Here is a 24,365-nt window from a genome sequence, read left to right as displayed (position 1 = left end):
TTCCCCATGACTGGAAACGAGCAGAAGTCAAACCGCTCCTCAAAAAGCCCTCCACAGACCAAACGGACCTCAAAAACTACAGACCCATCTCTCTCCTCCCCTTCGCGGCTAAAGTCACCAAAAAGATCGTCAACATCCAGTTCATGAACTTCATCGAAGCCAACTCCATCATCGACTCTTCCCAATCCAGATTCAGCAACAACCACAGACATGGGACAGCCCTCCTCACCAACACAGACGACATCTGCCCTCTCCTTGACCAGGACCACACTACAGCCCTCATCTTACTAGACCTCTCTGTAGCCTTCGACACAGTTTACTCATGCCTACAAATCCCTCCACAACACCGAACCCCAATACCTCAACAAGAGTCTCCTTCCACATACCCAAGAGTAACCTCTGCTCGGCTGACCTCGCTGAGCCCCGCACATCCGCAGAGCCAGAGCGGGTGGAAAAGAGCCTACTCCTACATCACGGCAAAGACCTGGAATGAGCTTCCGCTCAACATCAGACATTACCCCACTTTGCACACCTTCTTGAAGAGCCTCAAGACCTGGCTCTTTGGCTGAATTGTAGCTGCATGCCCCCCCCCCGTGCTTTGAGACCCTCAACCTTGAGTTGTGCGCTTCACAAATCCCTGATTGATTGAATGATTGGTTGCCAAGCTGAAATACAGAGAAAATCGGGGAGGTTATCTGCATCAGAAACACTGCTTGAAATAGTGTTTATGACATGAAGCCCAGCTTTTAGAATCAGCTCCAAGACTCATTGACCGGGCCAGTCTCCAAAGGTCTACAATGCGTCATGTAGGTTCGAAAAGGAAGCCAGGTGACCTCGGTCACAGGCCTGCACTCTCCCTGGCAGCTCCACTCTCTCCGTCACCGCCACTGAGCCCCCCTGCCTGGGTGTTCGAGGCTGCTCTTTGCCCGCCTGCTGCATCGCGGTATTGTATCTGTATCTGCATTTTCATTTTGTGGTATCGCGCACGCATTGCGGTATTTGTATCTGCATTTGTGGATTTTGTTTCATTCTTGCCCTTACTCTTTTTGCGCTTCCACTGTACTTTCACTGTACCCCTGCCCCTCTCCTTCCCCTCACTGTTCCCTTCTCCCTGACACCCGCGGCCCCTCCCTCCTGCCCTCACATATTTCCCGTCTTCCAGCTGAGCGCCCCTACTCTCCCCTAGATAATGCAGACCGATGCGGGGTCACACAGCGGGCGCGCCTAAGGCAAGCCCGTCTGCGACACGACCGCGGCCAGTGCCAGGAACCCTGGCCCTTCTTGGCCCCTCCACGCACTCAATCCCGGAAGACGAACTGACTGCGAAAGATCTTCGCCGAACACCACTCATGGGGAGTTCTCTTGCAGACCCTGCCATAGATCCCTCACCATCGACAAAGCCCCCACTACCGCCGAAGGCCGACCCGATGCACGCACCGCCGAAACCCTGACATGCATCCTCCTCAATGTACGCTCCCTGCACTGACACGCCGTAGAGATCTGGGACCTGATCGATACCCTCTCGCCCGACGTCGCCTTCTTCACGGAAACCTGGACTAACACCACCTCTGGCCCCGACATCGCCACCGCCATCCCCGACGGCTACAAGATCCAGAGAAAGGACCACCCCCACCACCCAGGAGGAGGACTCGCCATCGCACACAAGACCCCCTCTGACTCTCCACCTCCAGCACAAGTGACCCCCATTCCAACACAGAACACCTCCACTTCCAGATCGAGACCAGCCCCAGGACCACTCTACGCGGCACCCTCATCTACAGACCGCTGGGACCTCGCACCCAGTCCACGACCACTATCGCTGAGCTTGCAGCACCCCACGCCATCACCTCCACGGACTACATTCTACTCTGAGACCTTAACTTCTACCTCGACAACCGCAACGACCCTGTCTCCACCACTCTCCTCGATAACCTCGCCAACCTTGGACTGAAGCAGCTGGTCAACACGCCCACTCACAGAGCTGGACACACCCTCGACCCAATCTTCTCAGGAAGAACAAACATCCAATTCAGCCACACCACCCAGACCCACTGGATGGACCACCACTGCCTCCACTTCACCTTCAACACCACCACCGCACCCAAGCCGGCCCCGGGTCCGCCACGAAGGAACTGGAGCAAGGTTACAGAGGAACACCTCAACAGCACCCTCCTCCAAGACCCCCCCCCCTGCGCCACGACCCACACCAATTCTGCAGCAAAAGAATTTCACCGCTGGATCTCCTGCTGCGCCGCCAAACTAGCACCCCTCCGCCACCCCGCCAAACAATGCCCTCTGAAGGCCGCCTGGTACACCACAGAACTCCAAGAAGCCAGGCGCTCCTGCAGACGCCCAGAGAAGACCTGGCGAAACCAGAACACCACTGAAGCACAGAACAACCACAGGAGCGCCCTGAAGGAATACCACCAGCTCATAAGAGACACCAATCGGACCTTCATAAGAGACAAAGTCCAGACCAACGCGGCCAACGCCAAGCAACTGTTCAACATCATACAACAGTTCACAAAACCCCCCAGCGAAGCCACGGACGTCACACCCTCCCAGGAACTCTGCGACAAGCTCAGCTCCTACTTCCATCTGAAGATCCAGGCCCTCTACGACAACTCCAGTGAACAGATGCCGGACACCACCCCACTCTCCGCCACCGCAGACATGCCAAGTGTCACGACCTGGAATCCCGCCACCATCGAACACATCACCACGACCATAAAGAAAGCCCACTCAGGGGCCCCGATGGACCCCTGCCCACCACACATATTCCACAGGGCCGCAGCCATCGCACCCGAACTAGGATGGACCATCAATGCCTCCTTCAGATTCTGCACCTTCCCAGATGACTGGAAGCGGGTGGAGGTTAAACCCCTCCTCAAGAAGCCAACGGCCGACCCAACAGACCTGAAAAACTACTGGCCCATTTCTCTCCTCCCCTTCACGGCCAAAATCACCGAGAGACTCATAATTGCCCAGCTGACCGCTTTCATTGAAGAGAACGCCATCCTCAACACCTCACAATCTGGATTTCGCAGCAACCACAGCACCGTGACCGACCTCCTCACCGCCACGGAGGACATCCGCATACTACTCGACTAGGGACACACCGCGGCCCTCATCCTCCTAGACCTCTCCGCAGCCTTCGACACCATTTTTCATCGGACGCTCGCAGCCAGACTTCATGTCGCAGGGATACAAGGAACCACCCTCGACTGGATCCAATCCTTCCTCTCCGGCAGAACCCAGAGGATCAGACTCCCTCCCTTCCTCTCCGAACCCACTGACATCAACTGCGGAGTTCCCCAAGGATCATCGCATGAGCTCAGCATACTATTCTACGCCAATGACACCCAGCTCATCCTCTCGCTCACGAAAAACCCCCGAAGACACCAGGCTCTGCTTCCACGAAGGAATGAAGGACGTCGCAGCTTGGATGAAAGACAGTTTCTTGAAGCTCAACTCAGAGAAAACCGAGGTCCTCGGATCCTGCACCTCTGCATGGGACAACACCTGGTGGCCCTCCGCCCTCGGGAAGCCACCCACCTCTACAGACCACGCACAAAACCTCGGCATCATCCTCAACTCCTCCGTCTCCATTAACTACCAGATCAACGCAGTCGCTTCTACCAGTTTCAACTGCATGCGTGTCCTCCGCAAGACCTTCAAATGGATCCCCCCCGATTGCAGAAGGACCATCACCCACGCTGTCATCACCAGCAGACTGGACTACAGCAACGCCCTATACGTCGGAATCAACAGAACTCTTCTACACAAACTCCAAACCATCCAGAACGCCGTAGCCAGACTCGTCCTGGGAACTCCACACCACGAGTACATGACCCAACACCCACGAGACCTTCACTGGCTCCCCGTCGAGAAGAGGGTCACTTTCAAGCTCCTCATCCACACCTACAAATCCCTCAACAAAATCGGACCCAAATCCCTCAACGAGAGTCTCCTTCCACGTACCCTGGCAGAGGTCCCTCACATCCGCAGACACAGAGGAGGCAGGAGAGCCTACTCCTACATCATAGCCAAGACCTGGAACGAGCTACCTGTGAACATCAGATGCTCCCCGACCCTGCACACTTTCAGGAAGGACCTCAAGACCTGGCTCTTCGACTGATCCGGAGCTGCCCCCCCAGCACCTTGAGACCCTCACGGGTGAGTAGCGCGCTTTATAAGGCCCCTGATTGATTGAGGTGGCTTTGAATGTATCCATCCTGTCACACAGCTGCTCAGTTAGTCTCTCAAGAGTATAAATGGACCATATCTTCCCCCACCAAATGGATAACGGTGGGATGCTTCCAAAATTGCACAAGAGCCACCTGTACCGACACTTGCAGGTGGGTAATGGGTTTCCCTGTAAAGTGGTTAATGGGTATATGCTCGTTTTGCTCGTATCACCTAAAAGCAGCAAGAATGGGTGCAAAGGAAGCATTATCCCCAGTATAACCCTGATGTGGGAAACAATAGCCTTCCAGTAGGTTTATGTGTGCAAGCCACCATGTATGGTAGAAGGTACCCTTTTAGCCATAATTTTGCCAGCAGGATTCAGGGCTGCCAAACACTGCATGGACATTAAAAGCAAGTTAAATGTTTAAAAAGGACACCAAGCACATGTTGTTTAGTCACTAAAAGAAGTTTAACATTGTAATTTACAAATTGAGCTGATGCTAATCTTTTTGTGTTTACACTGTCCTCCATCTTGTATCAATGTTACTGACTGTACCGGGTTAATTGTTGATGTTCTTTGTGTTCAAAATAGAACTGCACAACTAAAACTGATAAATTGATAGATGCTCCTACAGACCTTTCTGCTCTCTATCTAACCAAGGACATTTCAACTGTCCCCGGCTAATGCCATATAATGTATCAATTGGATTGCCGAACTAACTTTGAAAATGTCTGCAAACTCAATGTAGTACTGTGATGGGAGAATCTTCAAATATATTTTGTAGTAAATTGTTTCTTATTGCTCGATTCCTATTGTGCATTTCCTGAGAATAATGTACCTATGTAAAATGTCCTTGTCTGAAGTCCTATAAAAGGATATGAAGATTTCTAGGTGGGAGAGACCCTTCCACCAACCTTAGAGGCAATTTTATGCCGGATTCACTCAGAATTCTAGTTGTTGGCGCCCCATATGAGTCGGATGTAACGTAGGGTGTTACACATTGACACGTCTGTTTTTGTCACTTTCAGCCATATCCGAGCTCAATTCCATGATCTTTGCATATGTGGAAAAATACAGGCTTTATCAAAATTAAAACCAAAGATGTTCTTTTAGTATTTCTTTTTTAATGTGTTTTTTAGTCAAATAGGCACTTGACTCTTTAAGTAACAATTATAAGTGCAAGGCATCACTTCTTGTGATGCCACTTACTGCATAGTCATTTGTGAATTGCACATGATAATTAGTCCTCCCCCTGCTATTTTCCTTAGGACTTGTGCCCTGATCATCTACATGAAAATTGTAATTTATGTGTTACGTGTCTCCAAAAGGCGTAATACTACGTTTTTTAGGTCGACCCTGGGCAGTCAATGCGTTGCTCTATGATGCATGCTGTATTAGAGTATGGACTTGAAGCCCTGCCCACTGGGCGCCCAAATTTGTCATTGGCGTGTGTCATTGTCCTTTATAAGTGCTGGCTTCTGATAAGTTAATGGTCTTGTTAGTCCCTCCTTGTCTTCATTTGTAACCTCCCATGAGGACTGGCCCTATTACTTCGGTTGTTAAACAGTATGTCTTATTTAGTCTGTAAGCACTATTTTCTTTAATAAGTTTCTCCCACTGCAGGCACCACATGCTTTCCTGAAACATTCAGTGTGCCATGCATACTTTCACTTTCCATGCAATAGGTCTCTGCATTAACAAGACTTTGAACTATTGGCACTGTAAATGATAATACCTTTTATTTATGTGTTAATTATCAAAACAGATAAATAAAAGGCATTGTCATTAACAAGGCCAATAAACTCTCGCAAATGTGAGACCTATTGCATTGCAAATGCTTGTTCTCTTTTCCTATTTTTTCTGTTTTAGCCCTCCGCTCGGGAAGCCACCTCTCCGCAGCAACAAGGGTAGGCAACTACCTCAAAGGAGTCGCCCGCTTCGGAACGAATTGAACACAAAGAGCCATCCGCCTGGGAAAACAATGCGGGTTTCCAGGTTCTCCTCGTTAAGAACCTGTCGAGTAAATACAGCAACTGCAGCATGAGGAACTTATTTATAGGTTTTACAATATAAACCTATCAAAAAGTGAACAATCTACCGCGCAGTGCCGAAATACGGTCTGTCGTTCTGGCCGTCAAACCTTGGGGCTGATACCCTTTAAGGAAATTCATAGTAAACCTTGGGCTGTTACCTGTTAGGACATTTAATGAAACCTACCGGCAGAACGTACTCGCAACACAATAATTGACGTGCTTTCGGAACGATTAGTTCCGATTAATTCTACTTGTGTACGGGAACGTTTGGTTCCGCATAAACACAAAAGAAAGACTTCACTTCAGACTTTTTTTTTATTTAAACAAAAACTTTATCGAAAATATCTAGCATGGTCAGAACCCTGGAAGAAAGACTCATGCGCACACTATTTAAAATCGCAAAATCTGGGCTGTACAATAATCAGGAGGGTCTCTCGCACTCTGGCGATTAGCACTCATCAGTCACCATGGACGTGCTTTCAGAACGTGAACTACCGCTGACCGACGCTTCGTCACTTGTGGACCGGTACTATACTCGCTGGTACAAACCAGGTAATTTATCGCATCTTTTCGACTCGGTCACAGTCATTCACAATGAGTTTATTTTTATTTTATTTTTCTGGTTGCAGTTTTGTATAGTTAGAACTCGATCGAAGGTATCGGAGCGCTTTACATAGCACTAAATGAGTCTGAGTACTGTTCACCGATGTCCATGCGTACCAGGTTTGGTGTGACCGAACATATTTTAGTGCATCTGACAGCCCCCCGCCCCCCTCAAGTGAAACACTGGGTCTGGACTTACGTTACTAATACTTGTACTCACTCTTCTATGAGTCTCTTGATAATGCTTACGGAAGAGCTTTAAGTGGGATGAAAAAAGTGTGTGGATGTGGGGGATCGATTGGGTGTTCTGAAAGGGGGTGTTGCCTACGTAATTAAGGCCATGGATTAAACACGTAAATTACATTTCTGTGATAGCTCTAATGTAACACCCGACCATTATTTTGCTGTCTCGCTGAGCTTTCTGTTATTATATCCAGATATGTACGCCACCAAAACCAGTCAAAGAGTATTAGCTTTCTTAATGGTTGTTAGTTGTTTGAGACAAATAAGTAACAGTAAAGAATTCCTCTGAGAAGAAGTTGCAGTAGAACAAGTACATTCCTTATTATATGCACCAACACAGGCTCCGAGAAGTGCGGAGCGCAACAGACGCCTCCGCTCCGAAGGCCACCAGCTGATAACTGTCAACATTCCAATGCTGGCAGCTGGTGACAGTAGGAGCAGCGGTACGGTGTCCAAGAGTGGACACAAGAGCAAATCACAACACATCTTCCCCCTTGGGAAAGGAGAGAATAGGGGATTGAGAGAGGGGTAGGGGTGAGATGGAGAGGGCAAGACAAAGAGAGAAAACGATTTAAACAATAATGCATTTCCTAAAGTGAGCAAGACCATATAGCATTGCACAAATACTACTCACAAACATAATCTGAGAGTTTCACCGGTGACAATAACCTTCTCCCTGCTCTACTTGTGCCAAGAGTGGGGGCAGCGTCAAGCATGGCAGTGGGTGGCAATATTCTTCCTGCTCTACTAGTGCTTGTAGGGTAAGGTCTTCTGTGTATGGGAGTGGCATTAGTTTGCAATGGTGAGGTGTGTACAGTGGTACTAGAGGGGTGAGGTTCGTAGTCCGTTTCCTCATCTGACAACCCAGTAAATGTACTGCCGTGGGCAGGAGTGTAAGGTTGGGTATCGATGTCATGGTCAACAGGGGTGTTTTTGCACAGTGAGAGGGCAGAGAAATGCCACACCTTACCGTCACAGAAGAGAGCAGAGTTGCAGAAACTTTGCGTATGGATAGGGGCTGCGAGAACCTGTCCTTACCCATGCTTATGTGACCACTTCTCTTAACTTTGACAGTGTCTCCAATTTCAAGCTTTGCAGGTTTGCACCCGTGTTTCTGATCAAACCTGTCCTTGCAACTGGTTTGTGCCTCCATCAACTGGCCCTTATCACGGTCAGCCGACCAATGGACTCTTTTGGAAGCCTTAACCCAACCCACATTGTCCTTAGACAAAGGAGTTGGTCCTCACATGAGTTCAAATGGGCTATGGCCTGTAGTGATGCACAGTGACATGCGATAGGCCCAAAGGGTTTTAAGGATTTCCTGTTTCCAACCCCGACTATTACTGTTGGCTAGTTGGACAATGCCCCTGATGACCCTGTTGAAACATTCAACAGCACCATTACCTGCGGGATGGTAGACCGAGGTGGTTTTGTGACTGATTTGGTTTCTTTGCATGTAGGTCCTGAAGGTGTCGGACGTGAATTATTTATTTATTTTGAAGGTTTTATATAGCGCGGATCAGACTCTTGCGGGTATCAGATCGCTTTACAACATATACAGGAAAAAGGGGAAAATAGACAGATATGGTATAGGCATATACATACGCAAAAAATAATGCTTACAATAGGTCAAACAATCGGTAACTGTTCCAACATCGTACATATCTACCATCCTGCATCAAAAAGATCAAGTGAATTTTGTAAGTAGAATCAATTTAACTTCCTTTTTGAAGGAGGCCTCGTGAGGGTTCTGTCTTGTATTTTGGATTGAGGCCCATTATCGCTGATTATGTGTTTGGGAAGTCCCTCATGTGTAAAAACATCGTCCAAGAATCTGACAACACTTAAGTGTTGTAATCTCTCTCCTTTTCCCTGGTCCTTCCCTGAGGTGACTTTCCTTTTCTTTTCCTAGTGGTAGCTTCCTTCCTCCCCCGCCTTTCCTCCTTCTTGGTACGATCCTCCAGAGTTCACCTTGGAATGTTCAACAGGCTGTCAGTGGCGGAGAGTGGATGACAGAATAAAGACGCTTGAACTTCAACCGCTTCAGAGTTTCTTCATTTCAACACTGGCGACGAATTGGCGAGGGGGGCCATTTCTGTCCTCTCCCCTTTCAGTGCTCTCTCCTTTCTGCATTTCGGATTTACTATTCCTCGGTTCATTGCCTGTGAGGACGCAGAGTTGGGGCTTTCCAAAGTTCCTTGACTGCTGGCGAAGGGGGCCATACATGTCAATTCCCCTTTCAGTGCTTCTTTCTTTCTACATTTCGGATTTAATATTCTGCGGTTCAGTTCCTGGAGGACGCAGACTGGGGGCTTGCCGGAGTCTTTGACTATGGCGCAACAGTTTCCTGTGTTATGTCTTGACCACCGTGGATCCTACTCGCTCCGCTGTGAAGTGCAGCCTAGTACCGCTCTTCTCTGTTTTCATCTCCATTATGAACTGTTGCTGAGTGTAGCAGGTCGCGTGTGGTTCTCTCCAAGGGAAACTGCAGTGTGTTACCTGTTTAATCTACCAAATGTGCCGCTCTTTCTCAGAAGTCGGCGGGTGGAAGTTGTGTTCCTGCGCACATGGGTGGTCCTTCTGTCTGTGGTCATTGGATTGTGTGCATTTCGGGAGCCTGCGCTGGTTTCTTCTGCAGAACATGTCTCTTCCAAGAAACTACCTTCTAATGTGAGGAAAAGGAGTCTACACAGGTAGGATGAACAACCACACCTACGGCCAGCCCCAGCTCAGGCGTGTGGTGCTCATCTGCTTTATACTATTGGACTATGGTGAAACAACTATACTGTGTGGTTTTCCACTTCCTTTTTAATGGGAATGCAATCACCGCTTTCAGGCTGATGCACTTAGGGGCACTCTCCACGACCATGATTCTATCTCTACAACTGGCATGTACTGGAGTCATTTTACTGCCTGCGCTGGGTGTCTGGGGGCAAAGTAACGCTACCCATTGTGAACTTTGAATCCTGCGATTTACTCCAGTGACTCACCTGTTAACTCTATGTTTTTCGGTGTCATCTTCGTTGGGAAACATGTTCTTCCTGTCGGGTTTCTGCACCATGTGACCTGGCGTTAATATTATCTTTCTACAACAATGGTTGATGCTTACTTACTGCGTAGCATCTGTGGTTCCCCACAGCTGCTGTTTCGTACTAAGATGGGTGTTATCTATAAGGCTGAGGTAACACGAGTTGGGGGGGGTTCCACGCGCAACTCCACCTCTGAGTTCATCCAATCTAATTCTGGCCAGAAGTATACAATTTGTAAATGAAGTTGAGCATGCCAGTCTCTCGGGGCAAATATGTGACTGAGGTTTAACTTGACATTGGGAAATTACAGGCACCTTATTCCATGCTTACGTAATGCTGAGGGAGCCGTGTTGGTGAGTTGTGTGTCACGCTTACATAAAGGTGCCTGTCTCCGGAGGGTTCTGTGACTGTCTTTACGCTGATTCGACAGTGATGAAATATCCATTTTTCAACAAGTTCACTTCCCTCAACCACGATGGTGCACCCTCTCTCACACCTATACCCCTTTGCTTACAACTACAAATGTGGCAAGTAATGGAATGATGCTCCTGGCCATGCTGTGTGACCGTGTACGCATATACACTATGTTATGGGGAAGTTATACCTTTTACTAATTATCCTGTCATTACGACCTTCACAAAGTGACTGTTGTCATCGCTTCGTATTTGTGCTGTGCAATAGGTGCCTGCACTGTGTTGAGCGACGGGTCACACCGCTTCCGCTCAGCATGGTGATTCTTTACATTTCCTTCGATCAATATGTTGTGAACTGGAGTTCACTTCACTATGTGTGCGCAATGCTGGGACGGTAACAAGTAACAACTGTCATTCCGTGTTGATAATCTTTGCGGGGAAATTTACCTCAGATGGAAGCTCGAGGTCGAACGCCACTTCAACCGACGTCCAGCGCGTCACCAGCTCCAACGGTGACGTATTTCGCACAGTGAACACTTTGGTGCATTATTGCACCGATAGCCATCCGGCTCGACGTTCCGTACGTGACTCCATGTTTTTAGGATTGTAAACAATTATGACAGCAAGCTTCTCCAGGGTAAAGGAAGCAGGTGGTGACCTATCAGTGTGGTTTTTAGTAAGCTTAACTACTTGGGGTGTGCTTCCCTAAATGCTCATCGAAGTGAATTAGAAGCCTAAGGTATGTCAATATTATGGAGTCAGGGTGAAACTTTTTTAGACGTCTCATTTTCGGTGCCTAATGTATCTGAAGGAACCAGTAGACTTTTAGATCCGCAAACGCACACAGAAATTGCAAGATTTCCAATCTACAAGTTTTTTCTGTTGAAAGCCATTACAATGCTGAACTTTTCAGAATTCATGTCTACTTTCAGGACCTATAAGGTGGACAGTGCGTTTGGCTAAGCCTGGCCGATTTTGGTATCCTTTATGTTTAAGCATTGTGGCATTTCTGTAAATTACACTAGTTTCAGCTTCTTGACTACCGCATGTCTTCACAGGAAATGAGAGTTCCGTTGGAACTTCCCAATAGTGGGCGCACGCAGGTTTTCACTGGGTGTCCAACATTGAGACTCATAAGTATCTGGCCTTCTCCTCCTTGTGGGGACACCTCTAGGGTTGGAGGTGCATATGGGTTCGAGCATGCATGCATGCTTTATGGGGCTACATTTCACGTTCTTGGAACAGCACCCAACTTGGGGGCTCATTTTCAGGTTTTGTGGTGTGCTTATTTACACTTTATATTATTTTCCCTACACAGGGAGGGCATGGGTTGGCCATTTCCCTTGCACTCACCCGGTACATTTTGGGTTCACCTTTCGCTCATGGGTTGTGGGTACACACCGCCATGGTTTATTGCTTGGTGTACTTGTGTACCACTGTACATTTTTTATAGCCTTGCATAGGTTGGGGATGGTTCATGTTTGCCATACTTTTGCCTATGCAAGGCTATAAAAAATGTACAGTGGTACACAAGTACACCAAGCAATAAACCATGGCGGTGTGTACCCACAACCCATGAGCGAAAGGTGAACCCAAAATGTACCGGGTGAGTGCAAGGGAAATGGCCAACCCATGCCCTCCAGGATCGTACCAAGAAGGAGGAAAGGCGGGGGAGGAAGGAAGCTACCACTAGGAAAAGAAAAGGAAAGTCACCTCAGGGAAGGACCAGGGAAAAGGAGAGAGATTACAACACATCTCCCTTCGAGGGAAAAGGAAAACCAGGGGAAAGGACAAAGTGAGCGGGTACCAAGACCTGTGAGTAACAAGCTTAATGTAACAGAAACATAGAAACCGTACGGTTGTTACTCTCAAATTAGGGCACCGGTTAGGGGTCATGCTTCCATTCACTGTTACTTTGTCACCCCTACCTGGGCACATATTTTATGAGCTGAAACCATGTACATTTCTGGGCTCCCTACTTAGGGCGTCTTAAGGGTTCAGTCCCATTTAAGTTTTCCTCACCTCGCTCGCAGGAGTAGAGGAGGGCTAGGTATTCTAGTCCCCATAACTGATATCTTCCTCTTACAAGTTGCATGTTGGATTTTGTATAATGTATGTCAGCTCATGCATTGGGATTGTTTATTGAATATGGGGGGGAAGTAATAGTTTGCTGTCTGTACATACTTTGCTTTTTCTCCGCTTCCTCCTTGTTCAGTTTTCAGTGTGTTGTCATACTTGGATTCGTCGGTGAGATTGGACGTCACATTGCTTGATGTCGTCCTGTGTCTCCAGCCTTACCTTGTTCGCATTTTCTTTCCCTGTCGTGTGGTGATCTGTATTCCCTCCTCCTTGTGTTCGTTCGTAGGTAGGCTGGTGAAGGTAGGCTGGTGAATGCTTTACGTTTGCCTTATTCGTCTTTCTTTCTGGCCTGCCTGGCAGGTGTGTGGGATGGGGGTTGTCCTTGGCATGTCTCTCCTGCTCGTTTCGTAGTTTTCCTTCTGCCTTCTTTCTTGCTATGTGGTGCTTTAGGGAGGGGTTCCCCATCTCCCTAGTTGCCTGCACAGTATTTGCATTCTGCCTGACAATCCCACCATGACCCCTCTAGTATGTCATTGTTTTGTACTAATATCTCTCTGATATAGTTGGTACTTATGGTATGGATGTAGCTTTGATTTGTTCCTTAAGATGTAACAGGGCGGTTTTTCCTTCCTTCCCTGCTGGCGATCCCCGCCGTCCAGACTCTGGGGGTTTCTATGTTTCTGTTACATTAAGCTTGTTACTCACAGGTCTTGGTACCCGCTCACTTTGTCCTTTCCCCTGGTTTTCCTTTTCCCTCGAAGGGAGATGTGTTGTAATCTCTCTCCTTTTCCCTGGTCCTTCCCTGAGGTGACTTTCCTTTTCTTTTCCTAGTGGTAGCTTCCTTCCTCCCCCGCCTTTCCTACTTCTTGGTACGATCCTCCAGAGTTCACCTTGGAATGTTCAACAGGCTGTCAGTGGCGGAGAGTGGATGACAGAATAAAGACGCTTGAACTTCAACCGCTTCAGAGTTTCTTCATTTCAACACAACACTTAAGGAATCAGGTTGAGTGACAAACTTAATCTCGGGCCATTTAGAGAAACGATCGATTAGGACAATTATATGCACCTGCTCCCCTTGTTCGAGTCTTGAATGTTAGTATAAGACCCTTCCATGACAATCTGGTCTCTTATAAATGGGTCATGTAAATCCCTTAAGCGACAATTCAGCGCTTAACCTTTTAGCACTGACACATATTCGTCTATGGATTCCTCCTTGCCCTGTTTTCTGTGGAGGAACTTGTATCTATCCACTCCCACACAGATGGTGGGCTTGTAATCGGTATTAAGGTAATCTATTGCATTTTCAAACACATCTCCAGCACCTTCTCCTCATGTTTTCTTATTTATGCTATGGTAAACCTTTATACCTCCAGCACCCAAACAATGTAACCACATTTTGTACTTTTTATCTGCCTTAAAGTCTTCATCGGCGTCGAACGTGGATATGTAATTCATGAAATATTCCCTCCATTCCTCCCACTTAAAAACGGGCTCACCCTTTCCTGGAAGGAATGATTGGGATGGGGACAGATTCCACAGGTACCCATATGTCATAACTGGTAAGGGGAAGCACGCTGACTGGGTGTATTAGAAGCAGGGGCAAGGAGCTGTTGTCTTTTGAGGTTGAAGAAAGTGTTATTCACTGAAATTTTAAAAGGCACAGGTTATACATCTAAACAGAATTGCTTGTATACTGAAATATGTGTGTAGGCGACCAAGTATCTGTAAGGATTAAGCTGGCAGTAACAACATTAATTTTGCTATATATAATTACGGTTGAAAATGTTTCAATTCTGAAATTGTGAGACTGTGAAATAAACTATATTTTCTTTTACTTTTGCCTTGTCAATATTTTGATATCTGAGTACCTCCTTCACACACATTTGCTCAGAATCATAGTTGCAACTAGATTACACAAGAATTTGTCTATGCGGTCTTCAGAGTGGCTAAGGATTGGATAACCCATGTATTCTGAAAAACTTTTTGATTCACTGTGAGAAACTTGCACTGCCTTCGGCCTCAACTCAGAGCTCCTAATTATGGCCTGTTATAAACACCTGGAGTTAACTCAGTTCAAAGTATGCACTATACAAGAGTAATATACAACACCCCAAAAATACAAAAGCACAACATCCACGAAATGGTTAACACTCTTAGGGAATGCAAGATTAAACCAAACATGCTAGGAACTACATCGCTGACATGAATTACTTTAACGTTTGATACATTCATTGGTCATAAATCTGTCAGTGATTTTGATTGTGAAGTTAAGGACGTAAATAGAGGACTTGGAAAGGAACCTTTTTATAGTTCCTTTTATAATTTATTTTTTATTTTTCTTATAATTACTACAGGGTCTTATGCCTGGAGGGACCCTGCCCATTTAAAGCCCTGGTTTACTAGTTTATGGCGTGGTGGAAATGTGTGTATCTTTTTACCAGTGCAGCTGGTTTGGCTCTCCATACTCCTTGGCAGCAGGGTTAGGGGTCCTGAGGATACGTCAAAACAACCGTCCCCAAGAGGGCTGTTCCTCCACACAAGACCCTCTCACCCACCGACCTATCCCATCCTTTCCAGACATCACCAGTCAAGTGACCTTGCCAATAATAGGAGCTAAGCTCAAATGACCCCACTCTAGTTAGCCTCCTCACTCCTGTCTCTTTGTGGTTAATTTCATTGAGGCGGGCCTAGTGCCAACAACACTTCACAGGGGTTGCGGCTGAACTTATGTGATATATCGGCATGTCAAACTGTTTTGGCCTTTGTTGCAAAATTGTTACAAAAGCGTGTGTATTAAACATGCAACCTCAAGTTAGAGCAGTAGATCATTCATTGCGGTTCTTCTTCTCGGAGCGAGAGGAACAAATCCGCCCCAAAAAAAGCAGGCAGACACACTGAAGTAACTAAGTGACAATACCCAGCAGGCAATTAAAGAAATAGGGTACACAGAAGATAGACAGAATGTCCGTGTGAAACTACAATTGAGATGGCTATAGCACGATATACTATGCCAGAATAGCTCCATCAAGCATTAGCAATGCCAATCGGAGTGCCTCCTCATTCAATGCTGGGTTAAGTTATTGGTCTTGCACTCTTCTGCAATTCATATTAGTAACCCACTTACTCACTTTTGCATTCGGCAACTTGCACAACTACAGTAAACTCACACACAAATGCAAGATAAATAAAAAGAAAACATGGTGCTGTCTAAACTTGGCAGTAACAAATCATCCAAAATTAAATATAGCAGCAGTTGGCCATCTTGTTACGGTATTGTACTTTGTGGTTTTGAATTTTTTAAGTTCCCTCAGGGCTTCCACATATTAAAATCAATGTGTTGGCATTCTTGGAATGGTAACACAGTGAAACTGGACAATGCCATTCCATGATGATTGTCTGTTATAGAAGCTGTGCTCTCCTAGTATGCTGTGCACTGCAGATGAAACGAGTGGCAACCAGCCTGTTTACACTCTCTGTGGAGCTGCAGTATCTCCATTAATTAAAAGGTGAGAAGAAAGGAGAGGGAAACATTGGGAAACTGAAAGATTGGCATGGCAGTCCTGTCACTGAAGGGCTCTAATTTTCAGGTGGATGCAGACAGGGTCCGAAAAATTCCATTGCTCATGGGGCAATAGAGCCAATATATGAAGTGGCTGACCCATTGCCCTATTCTGAATGAAATGATGTATGCAAGCAATCTGCTTCAACCTTTGGCTCTATTCTATTGGCTTTATTTCCCAGTGAATGACAGAATATTTTTTAATCTGCTGTCTGTGTGTCTATCGTATTTTTTTTAAATGTTTTTCATTATACTAATTTTGGCAGACCAAGTAAGCCTGCATGTCCTTTCAAAGAGATTCTAACAAGAATTATGAAAGTGCAAATCTTTTAATCCTTCCCCGCCCCCTACTCCCTTGCTTTGTTACTGGGGATGATCAACACCGAAATCTTTGCCTACAAAGGTAGTCTGTAAGATTTCATTAATTATGTACATGTCCGCAGGCTTAACACGGTATAATAACAATCCACCCATAAGAATCATTGGCTTTAACACAGTCATAATAAAATAAGAGCCTTACTTCATTTTTTTTGTACCTTTTTATTAACACAGATTAGATCTGTGGTGTCTGTCGTCTATGGCTTCGGACACAACTTTTACCAGGACCCAATCATGTCTGTACCCTTTAACATTGGCTTGTTACCATAACCAACGCAGTACTACTGTACTGAGCATAAGCTTTCCAACAGGACAACCATCAAATGAACAGTTACAAGATTAAAAATGTACCCAACAATACAGTTGGCAAAACAAAATACCTGAGACACTATGACACATAGGGTGCCCTTTTCCTTTTTGCACCATGGTGCACCTTTAAATAGGAGCACCGTACATAAAGAAAGAAAGTGTGCTCCCTATTACAGTGAACGCACTGCCTCTATGGCAGCCGTCTATGCGGGCAGCGCATTTAAGTGCAATACAAAGTGGCTGCATCAAAACCACACCATGTTTTATTGTGCAGCAACAACCCGCCTACACTTTAAAGAGTGATTAGAGATACCTTTGCTGGCATGTGCAGTGAGTGACTGCACCCGCCTGTAATGGGGTGTCGGGGGGGTCCATAGGACCCCTCTGAGGACTGCCATCAGGAGGTGCGCTGACGGTGTGCCACCTTATTATGGCACACTTTCAATGCGCCTCCTGAAAGCTTCTTGGTGCCCGCATCCATACTACCGCGTAGGCGCAGAGGTAAAGATATTCCCTCATTTGCATGGGGCCATGTCTCCATCCAAATGAGGGAATGCCCTCATGAGATAGCATAGGAGCTACATGTGCGTCAGCGTATCTTTGTAATCAACACCTAACCCTTGCCTACTATAATAAACTGTGAGATTCTATGTAACAGAATACCTATCTGCAGATTTCAATAGAATAATAACAATACACTCAACTGCCTATTGACTTTAAGATATCCGCTTCACAATAAATGTCAGGCACACTGACGTTATTGTAAATTTTCATACTAAACCTATCTAACGTATATCCCTGAACATAAGCTTGCTGTCATAACCAACAAAGCGCTTCTGTACTGAGCATAAGCTTTCACACATGACAAACAGAAAAGATCAAACAATAATTATTTAATAATGGTGCAGAGACAGAATATCGAGTCATAAATATTGAGTTGCACAAATATCGACAGCAAGAATATTGTGGTCAAGAATATCGATTTAGGGCAAGTAATATTGATTTGAAAAATATCGACTTATTCAATATCGTTTGCAAAAATATAGTTAAAAATATTGTTTTTAGTATTATGTATATATTGTATATGTATGTGATGTTTTTTTTGTATAATAATTGTTTGTATTTTTAATATGTTTACATTTTTCATAGTTATTTTTGTTTTTTATCTGAACTTTTAGTTCCGTAGCGGCTTGTGGGTTTATAAGGGAATAGGGTGGGAAGTAATTTTAATTATATTAAATGTATTGATTAATTTGTATTTATTAATATTTAATTTATTGATATCTGTTTAATTGAGATGTTATAGTGTCAACTGTGCAAAGTAAATTAATAATTGGTGGTTAATTTTAATTAATTGGGTAATTTTGGTAATTGTGTAAATAATTTTAGGTGTGTTGTGGTTTTTATAGGTGTGAATGGTGGGAAGTAATTTATTTTTAATTGAATTAATAATTGGTTAATTATTTTAATTAATTGGTTATTAGTAATTGTGTAATTAATTTTAGGTATGTGTTGTGGTGTTTATAGGAGTAAAGGGTGGTAAGTAATTTGTGTTTAATATGTAGTTAATTAATGTTAATTATTTGATATTTATTTTGGGTAATTGTTTATTTTTTTGTGTTTTTACTTTTAAAAGGGTGGTTATTCAATTTAATTATTAGTTGTTGATAGTAATAGTTTTACATTTTTAAAATAAGTTTAATTGTGTTATTATTTTTATAGTTTTATTTAGGTGTGTCTTGTGGATATTATTGTGTTAAAGTTTGTGTAGTTAATTAATGTTTTATTTTTATTATTTTTTAATTGTTTATTAACTGTTAATTATGTAAACACTTAAATAAAAATATTGAAGTGTTTTGTTATTGGTGTGATGTTATAGCGTAGGAAATAAAACAAATACATTTATGTTTTAATAACTTTTTTGTTTGTAAATATTTTCTAGTTTAAAATTATTTTTTTTAAATGTATTTATTTTATATAATTTCTGGGGTTTTGTTATGTATTTAATGTGTTCTTTTTGTATGTTTAATATTTTTAGATTTATTTTTTAAATATTGTTTATTTTTTATTAAAAAAAAATTAAGTGTTTGAGTGTGAATAGTAACTTATTTTTCTCCGCTATCCAACACTTTCCTTATCTTTGGAGTCACTGGAGTGGGAATAGTAATTTTACCCCTCCGCTATCCAATACTTATTCTACTTTTGCACTCACTGGAGTTGGAATAGTCATTTTTTACCCCTTCGCTATCCAACACTTTCCCTACTGTTGCATTTACTGGAGTGGGAATAGTAATTTTTACCCCTCCGCTATCCAGCACTTTTCAAACTGTTGCACTCACTGGAGTGGGAATAGTATTATTTACCTCTCTGCTATCCAATACTTATTCTACTGTTGCACTCAGTGTTGTGGGAATAGTAACTTTGACCCCTCTGCTATCCAACACTTTCCCCACTGTTGCACTCTTTAAAGTGGGAATAGTAATTTTTACATCTTCGCTATCCAACACTTTCCCTACTGTTGCACACACTGGAGTTGGAATAGTAAATTTAATTATTTTGCTATCCAACACTTTCTCTACTGTTGCCCTAATTGTATGGGGCAATTTCAGTTTAAATATTTTTTTTATAGTTTGTTTTAACTTATTCTAGAATGTTTTTAATATATCTTAAAATATATATGCCACACAACTGCTGAACTCTTTCTGACGGGTGCCTCCGGCGTGCATGTAGCTTGCACGCTTAAACATAATCACCTAGCTTCCTCCACCAGGAAAAACGGAGCACTCTTATGGGTATGGCACTGCATTTATTCAGCTCAATGCTTCCTTTTCTTTAAATGAACATTTCTTTCACAAGCATGACTCGTTTCGGCGAACAGCCTTTTTCAAATGCTTCCAGTTAAAGTCCATTCTGTGTCGGTGGCTATGTAGTTTGCAATGCTCCTCCTATAATAGAGACAAAAGAGGTCTACGATTTACTTGTAATTCTTTCGATTTCTAGCACCGCCATCTTCAATTTTTTTTTAATGCCAGTACAACGTCCTCAAAACCTTCCTTGCAGACCATTCCCTGATCCAAGCTATCTGAAAACCTACTCACACAAAGGGTGTTACTCTTGACTGGCTCATCTCTAAACAAAATACAATTGAATCGATCTCGGTTACCCCTTGTGACTGGTCAGTCCATCACATTATCACCTTCCAAATTCCCTCTGCTAACAAGAAATTTTCTAGCAACAAACCAAGCCGAGACACAAAGAACATCAACTGGAACAACCTTGCCTCCCACAGCGAGAAGGCTCTTACCCCCACCAATAACATGTCAGACGTCAATGCCCTCACTGCTCACTATAGCTCCACAATGTCCAAAGTTTGCGATCCAGCCGCTCTGCCAAAACTCAAAAGAATTCCAGACAAAAACCCATGGTTCAGCGAAGCCCTGAATGAAGAGCGATGCAAACTCAGATCAACGGAACGGAAATGGAGGCAACATTTCCCCCCCCCCCCCCCCCCCCCACCAGCTTAAACTACTCCTGAAAGCCAGAAACTCATACAATAAAAGTATTCTACAATAAAAAAAAGACTTCTTCAAATCAGAACTTGACAATGCCAAAAATAGACTAAAAGCTCTTCGAAATTCTGAAACAACAATCGAACAAATTGGCCAAGTTCTCACTCTTAACATCGACTTCACAGCTGAGTAGTGAAGAATTTTCCTCATTCTTGGCAGCAAAAACGAATTTCCTCCAACTCGAACTTAGTACGGCGGCAATCAACTCAGCCACCACAAAGATCATTCAAGCCATTAACCCGGTACAACATAAGCTAATGCTGCCCGAAAATAACTCTCACTGTCTACTTTCAAACTCTACGATCTCAATGACATCACCAAAATTCTAGCGACTACCAAACTCAACAACCACTTCAATAACCCTGTCCCTTATTTGTAATATTTTGCAAAAATGTATATTACATTTAATTTATGTTGTTAGAATTAATATTATAAAATCTATATATATATATATATATTAATCTATTTAAATCTTTAAAAAAAAAAAAAGAAATTACATCAATATTTTTGTACTTACCTGTTTAGGTATAGGAGTCGATATTTTTGTATTCTATATATATTTTTTCGCTATTTAGAACATCAATATTTTTGACATTGATATTTTATCAGTGAACCGGCGCATGGGTCTGACTAAAAGGTTAAACACAATAGCTTTACTTAATAAAAAGACTGGTTTAAGCAGCTGGATAAACAAATGATCGCAGCTGGATGGACGATAAATACTCTTTCTGTGGCAGCACACAGCTTTTGGCAAATCTAAAGCTGTACTCAGATGAGCCTGCATCTGGGCAGAGCCACAGTCACTTGCAATACTACCCGTGAAAACGTTTTTGATTGCAAAAGGTCTGGCGCAACAGTGCTGTCAATCCAGACCTAAAAACGCCAGTCAGTCAAATTTTCTTTCGAGTTTTGAGAAAAAACCAACAGTCTTGCACAGGATTTTAGATGAGGAGCTAATCCATGCTTAGGATCTGCCTCAATCCTGAAAAAATTCTCAATTAATCCCCATCAATTAACCATAGAAGTCGAAACATGTCAACTTCCCCTGGAGAGCATACCCCATGTAAGCGGGGACTTTCCACTAGGAACACTTTATAAAGGCTTTGGAGAAGATTGGAATAATAAGGGTCTTTTATATTATCCTTAGAATGGTTAAGTGTCTTTGGAAATTGAGCCCCAATTAGGCTGGTTCATTTATCCCTACAAATCTACATAATCGGAACAGAGTCCAATATAGGTTTAATAGTTTTTACTTGAAACATTATGAGACACACTATTAGGTGACAGGCTACTCTAATGGGAGCACAGGTTTCATGTTCAACAGGCGCACATGTATTGAAACCTTTTTTCGCCTTATTTATGAGGCACCAGAAAGTGTATTGCCAATTGAAAAATTAATAATTGGAGCCGAATAAAATTAGGCCTCATATTAAAAGAAGGTACTAACTAGTGCTTAAATGAATTGTCAAATTGATATTAGTTTTTTTTCTTTTCTTCTTGTGATATATAACCATTGCCCCAGCCCCAATCATACCTAAAATGCACTCCCTGTAAGGTAGGTACTGCAGCAATGTTATGGTATTAAAAAATATTTTTCTGTATAAGTTGCAGACCTACTTTGATATTGTTAAAAAGGACAAGAGTCAGGACACAGCATATAAGGCGAGGTGCCGTCATCGAGTTGGCAGTGATTTGTTTCGCATTTCATTTGATTTAAATATGTGGTGATCACACATGTAACAAGCACACAGTTTAGCAAGAGACAAAATAAATGGGATTTGAGCACGCACAAGTTGGTAGTGGGGGCATTCATATTGCACACACTTACAGCGGCGCACTTCCCTGGAGCTGATCTCTCCTGTGCGTGACTCAAGCCGATCGACTATTGGCCAAATTCAAAGCCTTAATACTGTCCTCACTCAGCCAAGCATTGAAATGCGTTTGTGCTAAAATATGCACATTTCAAATGATTCTCAGTAGCTGCATTTAAATTTTCCTCTGTGATTAGTACTAAAACCTCTTTCATATTTTTATTTGTGAAGTGAAGATCTTACTTTTAGGTGTAAAAGTGAAATGTAGCAGGCCCAGAACTTTAACTTTAAGAGCCCCAGGGGAAGATAGCTTGCAAGGCTCCTAGATGGCTTCATTACATTGTGCATATGACCTGTTCCAATTTCGGGCCTTTTTATCTGCTGTGAGACCGACAGGCAGTCTTACAGTAAGGATATGTGCAAGCTGGAAAAGTGCTTCACTTCAGCCAACCCCAAGCTAATGACCAAAATTCAGACTGCCTTCAGCCCCCTCTTGGAATCGCAGTACCTACCATTCAGCACGAATGGGCTAACGTTTGCACAGGAGCACACGGAGGGGCGGGGGGTGGAGTATAGAGTATAAATGTTATCCCCCCGGGGAGCCAGTCTCTCAGAGGAATCTCTAAGGCAGCAGACAGTACAGGTCTGCAGAGGTAGATCTAATCAGAGCTTATCCTTGGCACGCTTAGCATGTAATGGGGGGGGGGGCTTACCACTAAAAGGCAGAGCATCCATGTTCGTGATCTTATTTCCTGACAAAATGCCCTCTAGGAGACCAAAACAAAGAAGAGCGAGAGAAAGGTAGTATTTATATATTTTTTTGTTGCTCTGAGGCCTCCGCATCCAGAGATCAAACTAGTGAGGAAGAACCTTCTGAAAATACATCACATCAAGGGTAACGTCTCCTTTAGTGAACGCTTTTGAGGATTAATAGCCTCCTGTTGGAAGAACAGACCACACAATTAGGAATCTTGGTGGCCAAGTGATCCATTTGGAAACAGTTGCATGTCATCAGGAGGACAATAAACACAGGTCTCACAAGTGTGAGCCATACATGGTTGTCTTCATTGTTTCGATTGGAATTGAAATGTGAGCTCCTTTATAAACCGCATGAGTTACACAAATAGGATAATTTGCTTGACCCCTGTACCTTAAGGTGAAATCTTGTAAACAAAGATTAATTCTTTGCTTAGTTAAACACTTATGAAGAGGGAACTGTCCTCATTGTGTTTCGAATTCCTACAAGGCACCTACCAGTGGTTAGAGAGGCATGCTTACAGTTTGCCCCCGCCATGCACAGTATTGTCATAAATGAAGTAATTTCAGATGTCTTCAGTGATGTTAGCAATGCAGTCATTGAACATGTCATGAGTGATGTAATATGTGAGATTATAAGCAGTGCATGGTCATGGCACAAGTTATACCTACTTAATGGCATGAGTTATGCTTACTTCAGTTACTAGTTTTTTTATGGCGAGACAGGGTTTCCATAGGATATGTTTTTGTTTAGTATGGTAATAACTTGGTGTTGTTTGACAAATATTCACAAAATTTGACACAACAAAGGTTCAGACAGCTCTGCTCCTTCTCGGAAAGTTTCAAGGTGATTAGTCGAGCACGGGCTGAGAAAAAGTGTGGGTCCCAAAACACATTTTCCCCATGCAGTTTCCCACAGGTAACTAGAACAGCGCTGCAGCCAAAATGTCTGAACGGAATTACACCAAATTTGGCAGAAAGCTAAAGCTTTACCCAGAAATAGTATTTTTTATGATTTGGTGTAAATCCGAACAGTAATTTTTCAGAAATGAAGGGACACATGTATGTGTGTGTGTATATAAATATACACTCACTGAAAAAACCATAGGTTTCAGGGACGTTGTAGTTAGTTGGACATTTCACTCGTACAAAACCGGAGAAATTTAGATGCACCCAATGTGTCAGGGAAAGAATTCCCCCGGATCGCTGAACCGCCCGTGCAACGCAGAGACCCCACACAGTAGTAAGCGAAATAGCACAATTACGTTCTACACATTCAGTTAAGCTTTACATATAAACAGAATCAAGGAAGGCACTTATCTGGCTGCTGAGCAGCAAAGAAAACCATAATCCTCGCCTCCACGTCCTTAATAGAATTGAAACTTTCCTTCACG

General features: G+C 43.8%; 1 protein-coding gene across 1 annotated transcript in view; it reads left to right on the top strand.

The window, feature by feature from the left end:
- Nucleotides 1–6,084: 6,084 nt before the first annotated feature.
- The window catches only part of ABITRAM (actin binding transcription modulator), a 409,780-nt gene continuing 391,499 nt past the window's right edge, over nucleotides 6,085–24,365 (top strand). The window contains exon 1 of the mRNA XM_085606810.1: nucleotides 6,085–6,774. Coding sequence (XP_085462936.1) covers nucleotides 6,690–6,774 — 85 coding nt within the window. The 5' untranslated portion in view covers nucleotides 6,085–6,689. The remainder of the gene's footprint in view (nucleotides 6,775–24,365) is intronic.

This window comes from Triturus cristatus, chromosome 5_2 (assembly GCF_964204655.1).
Source record: "Triturus cristatus chromosome 5_2, aTriCri1.1, whole genome shotgun sequence".
Classification (NCBI taxonomy): domain Eukaryota; kingdom Metazoa; phylum Chordata; class Amphibia; order Caudata; family Salamandridae; genus Triturus; species Triturus cristatus.
Note: the sequence above shows the minus strand (reverse complement) of the source record. Positions and strands in the feature narration are given on the sequence as shown.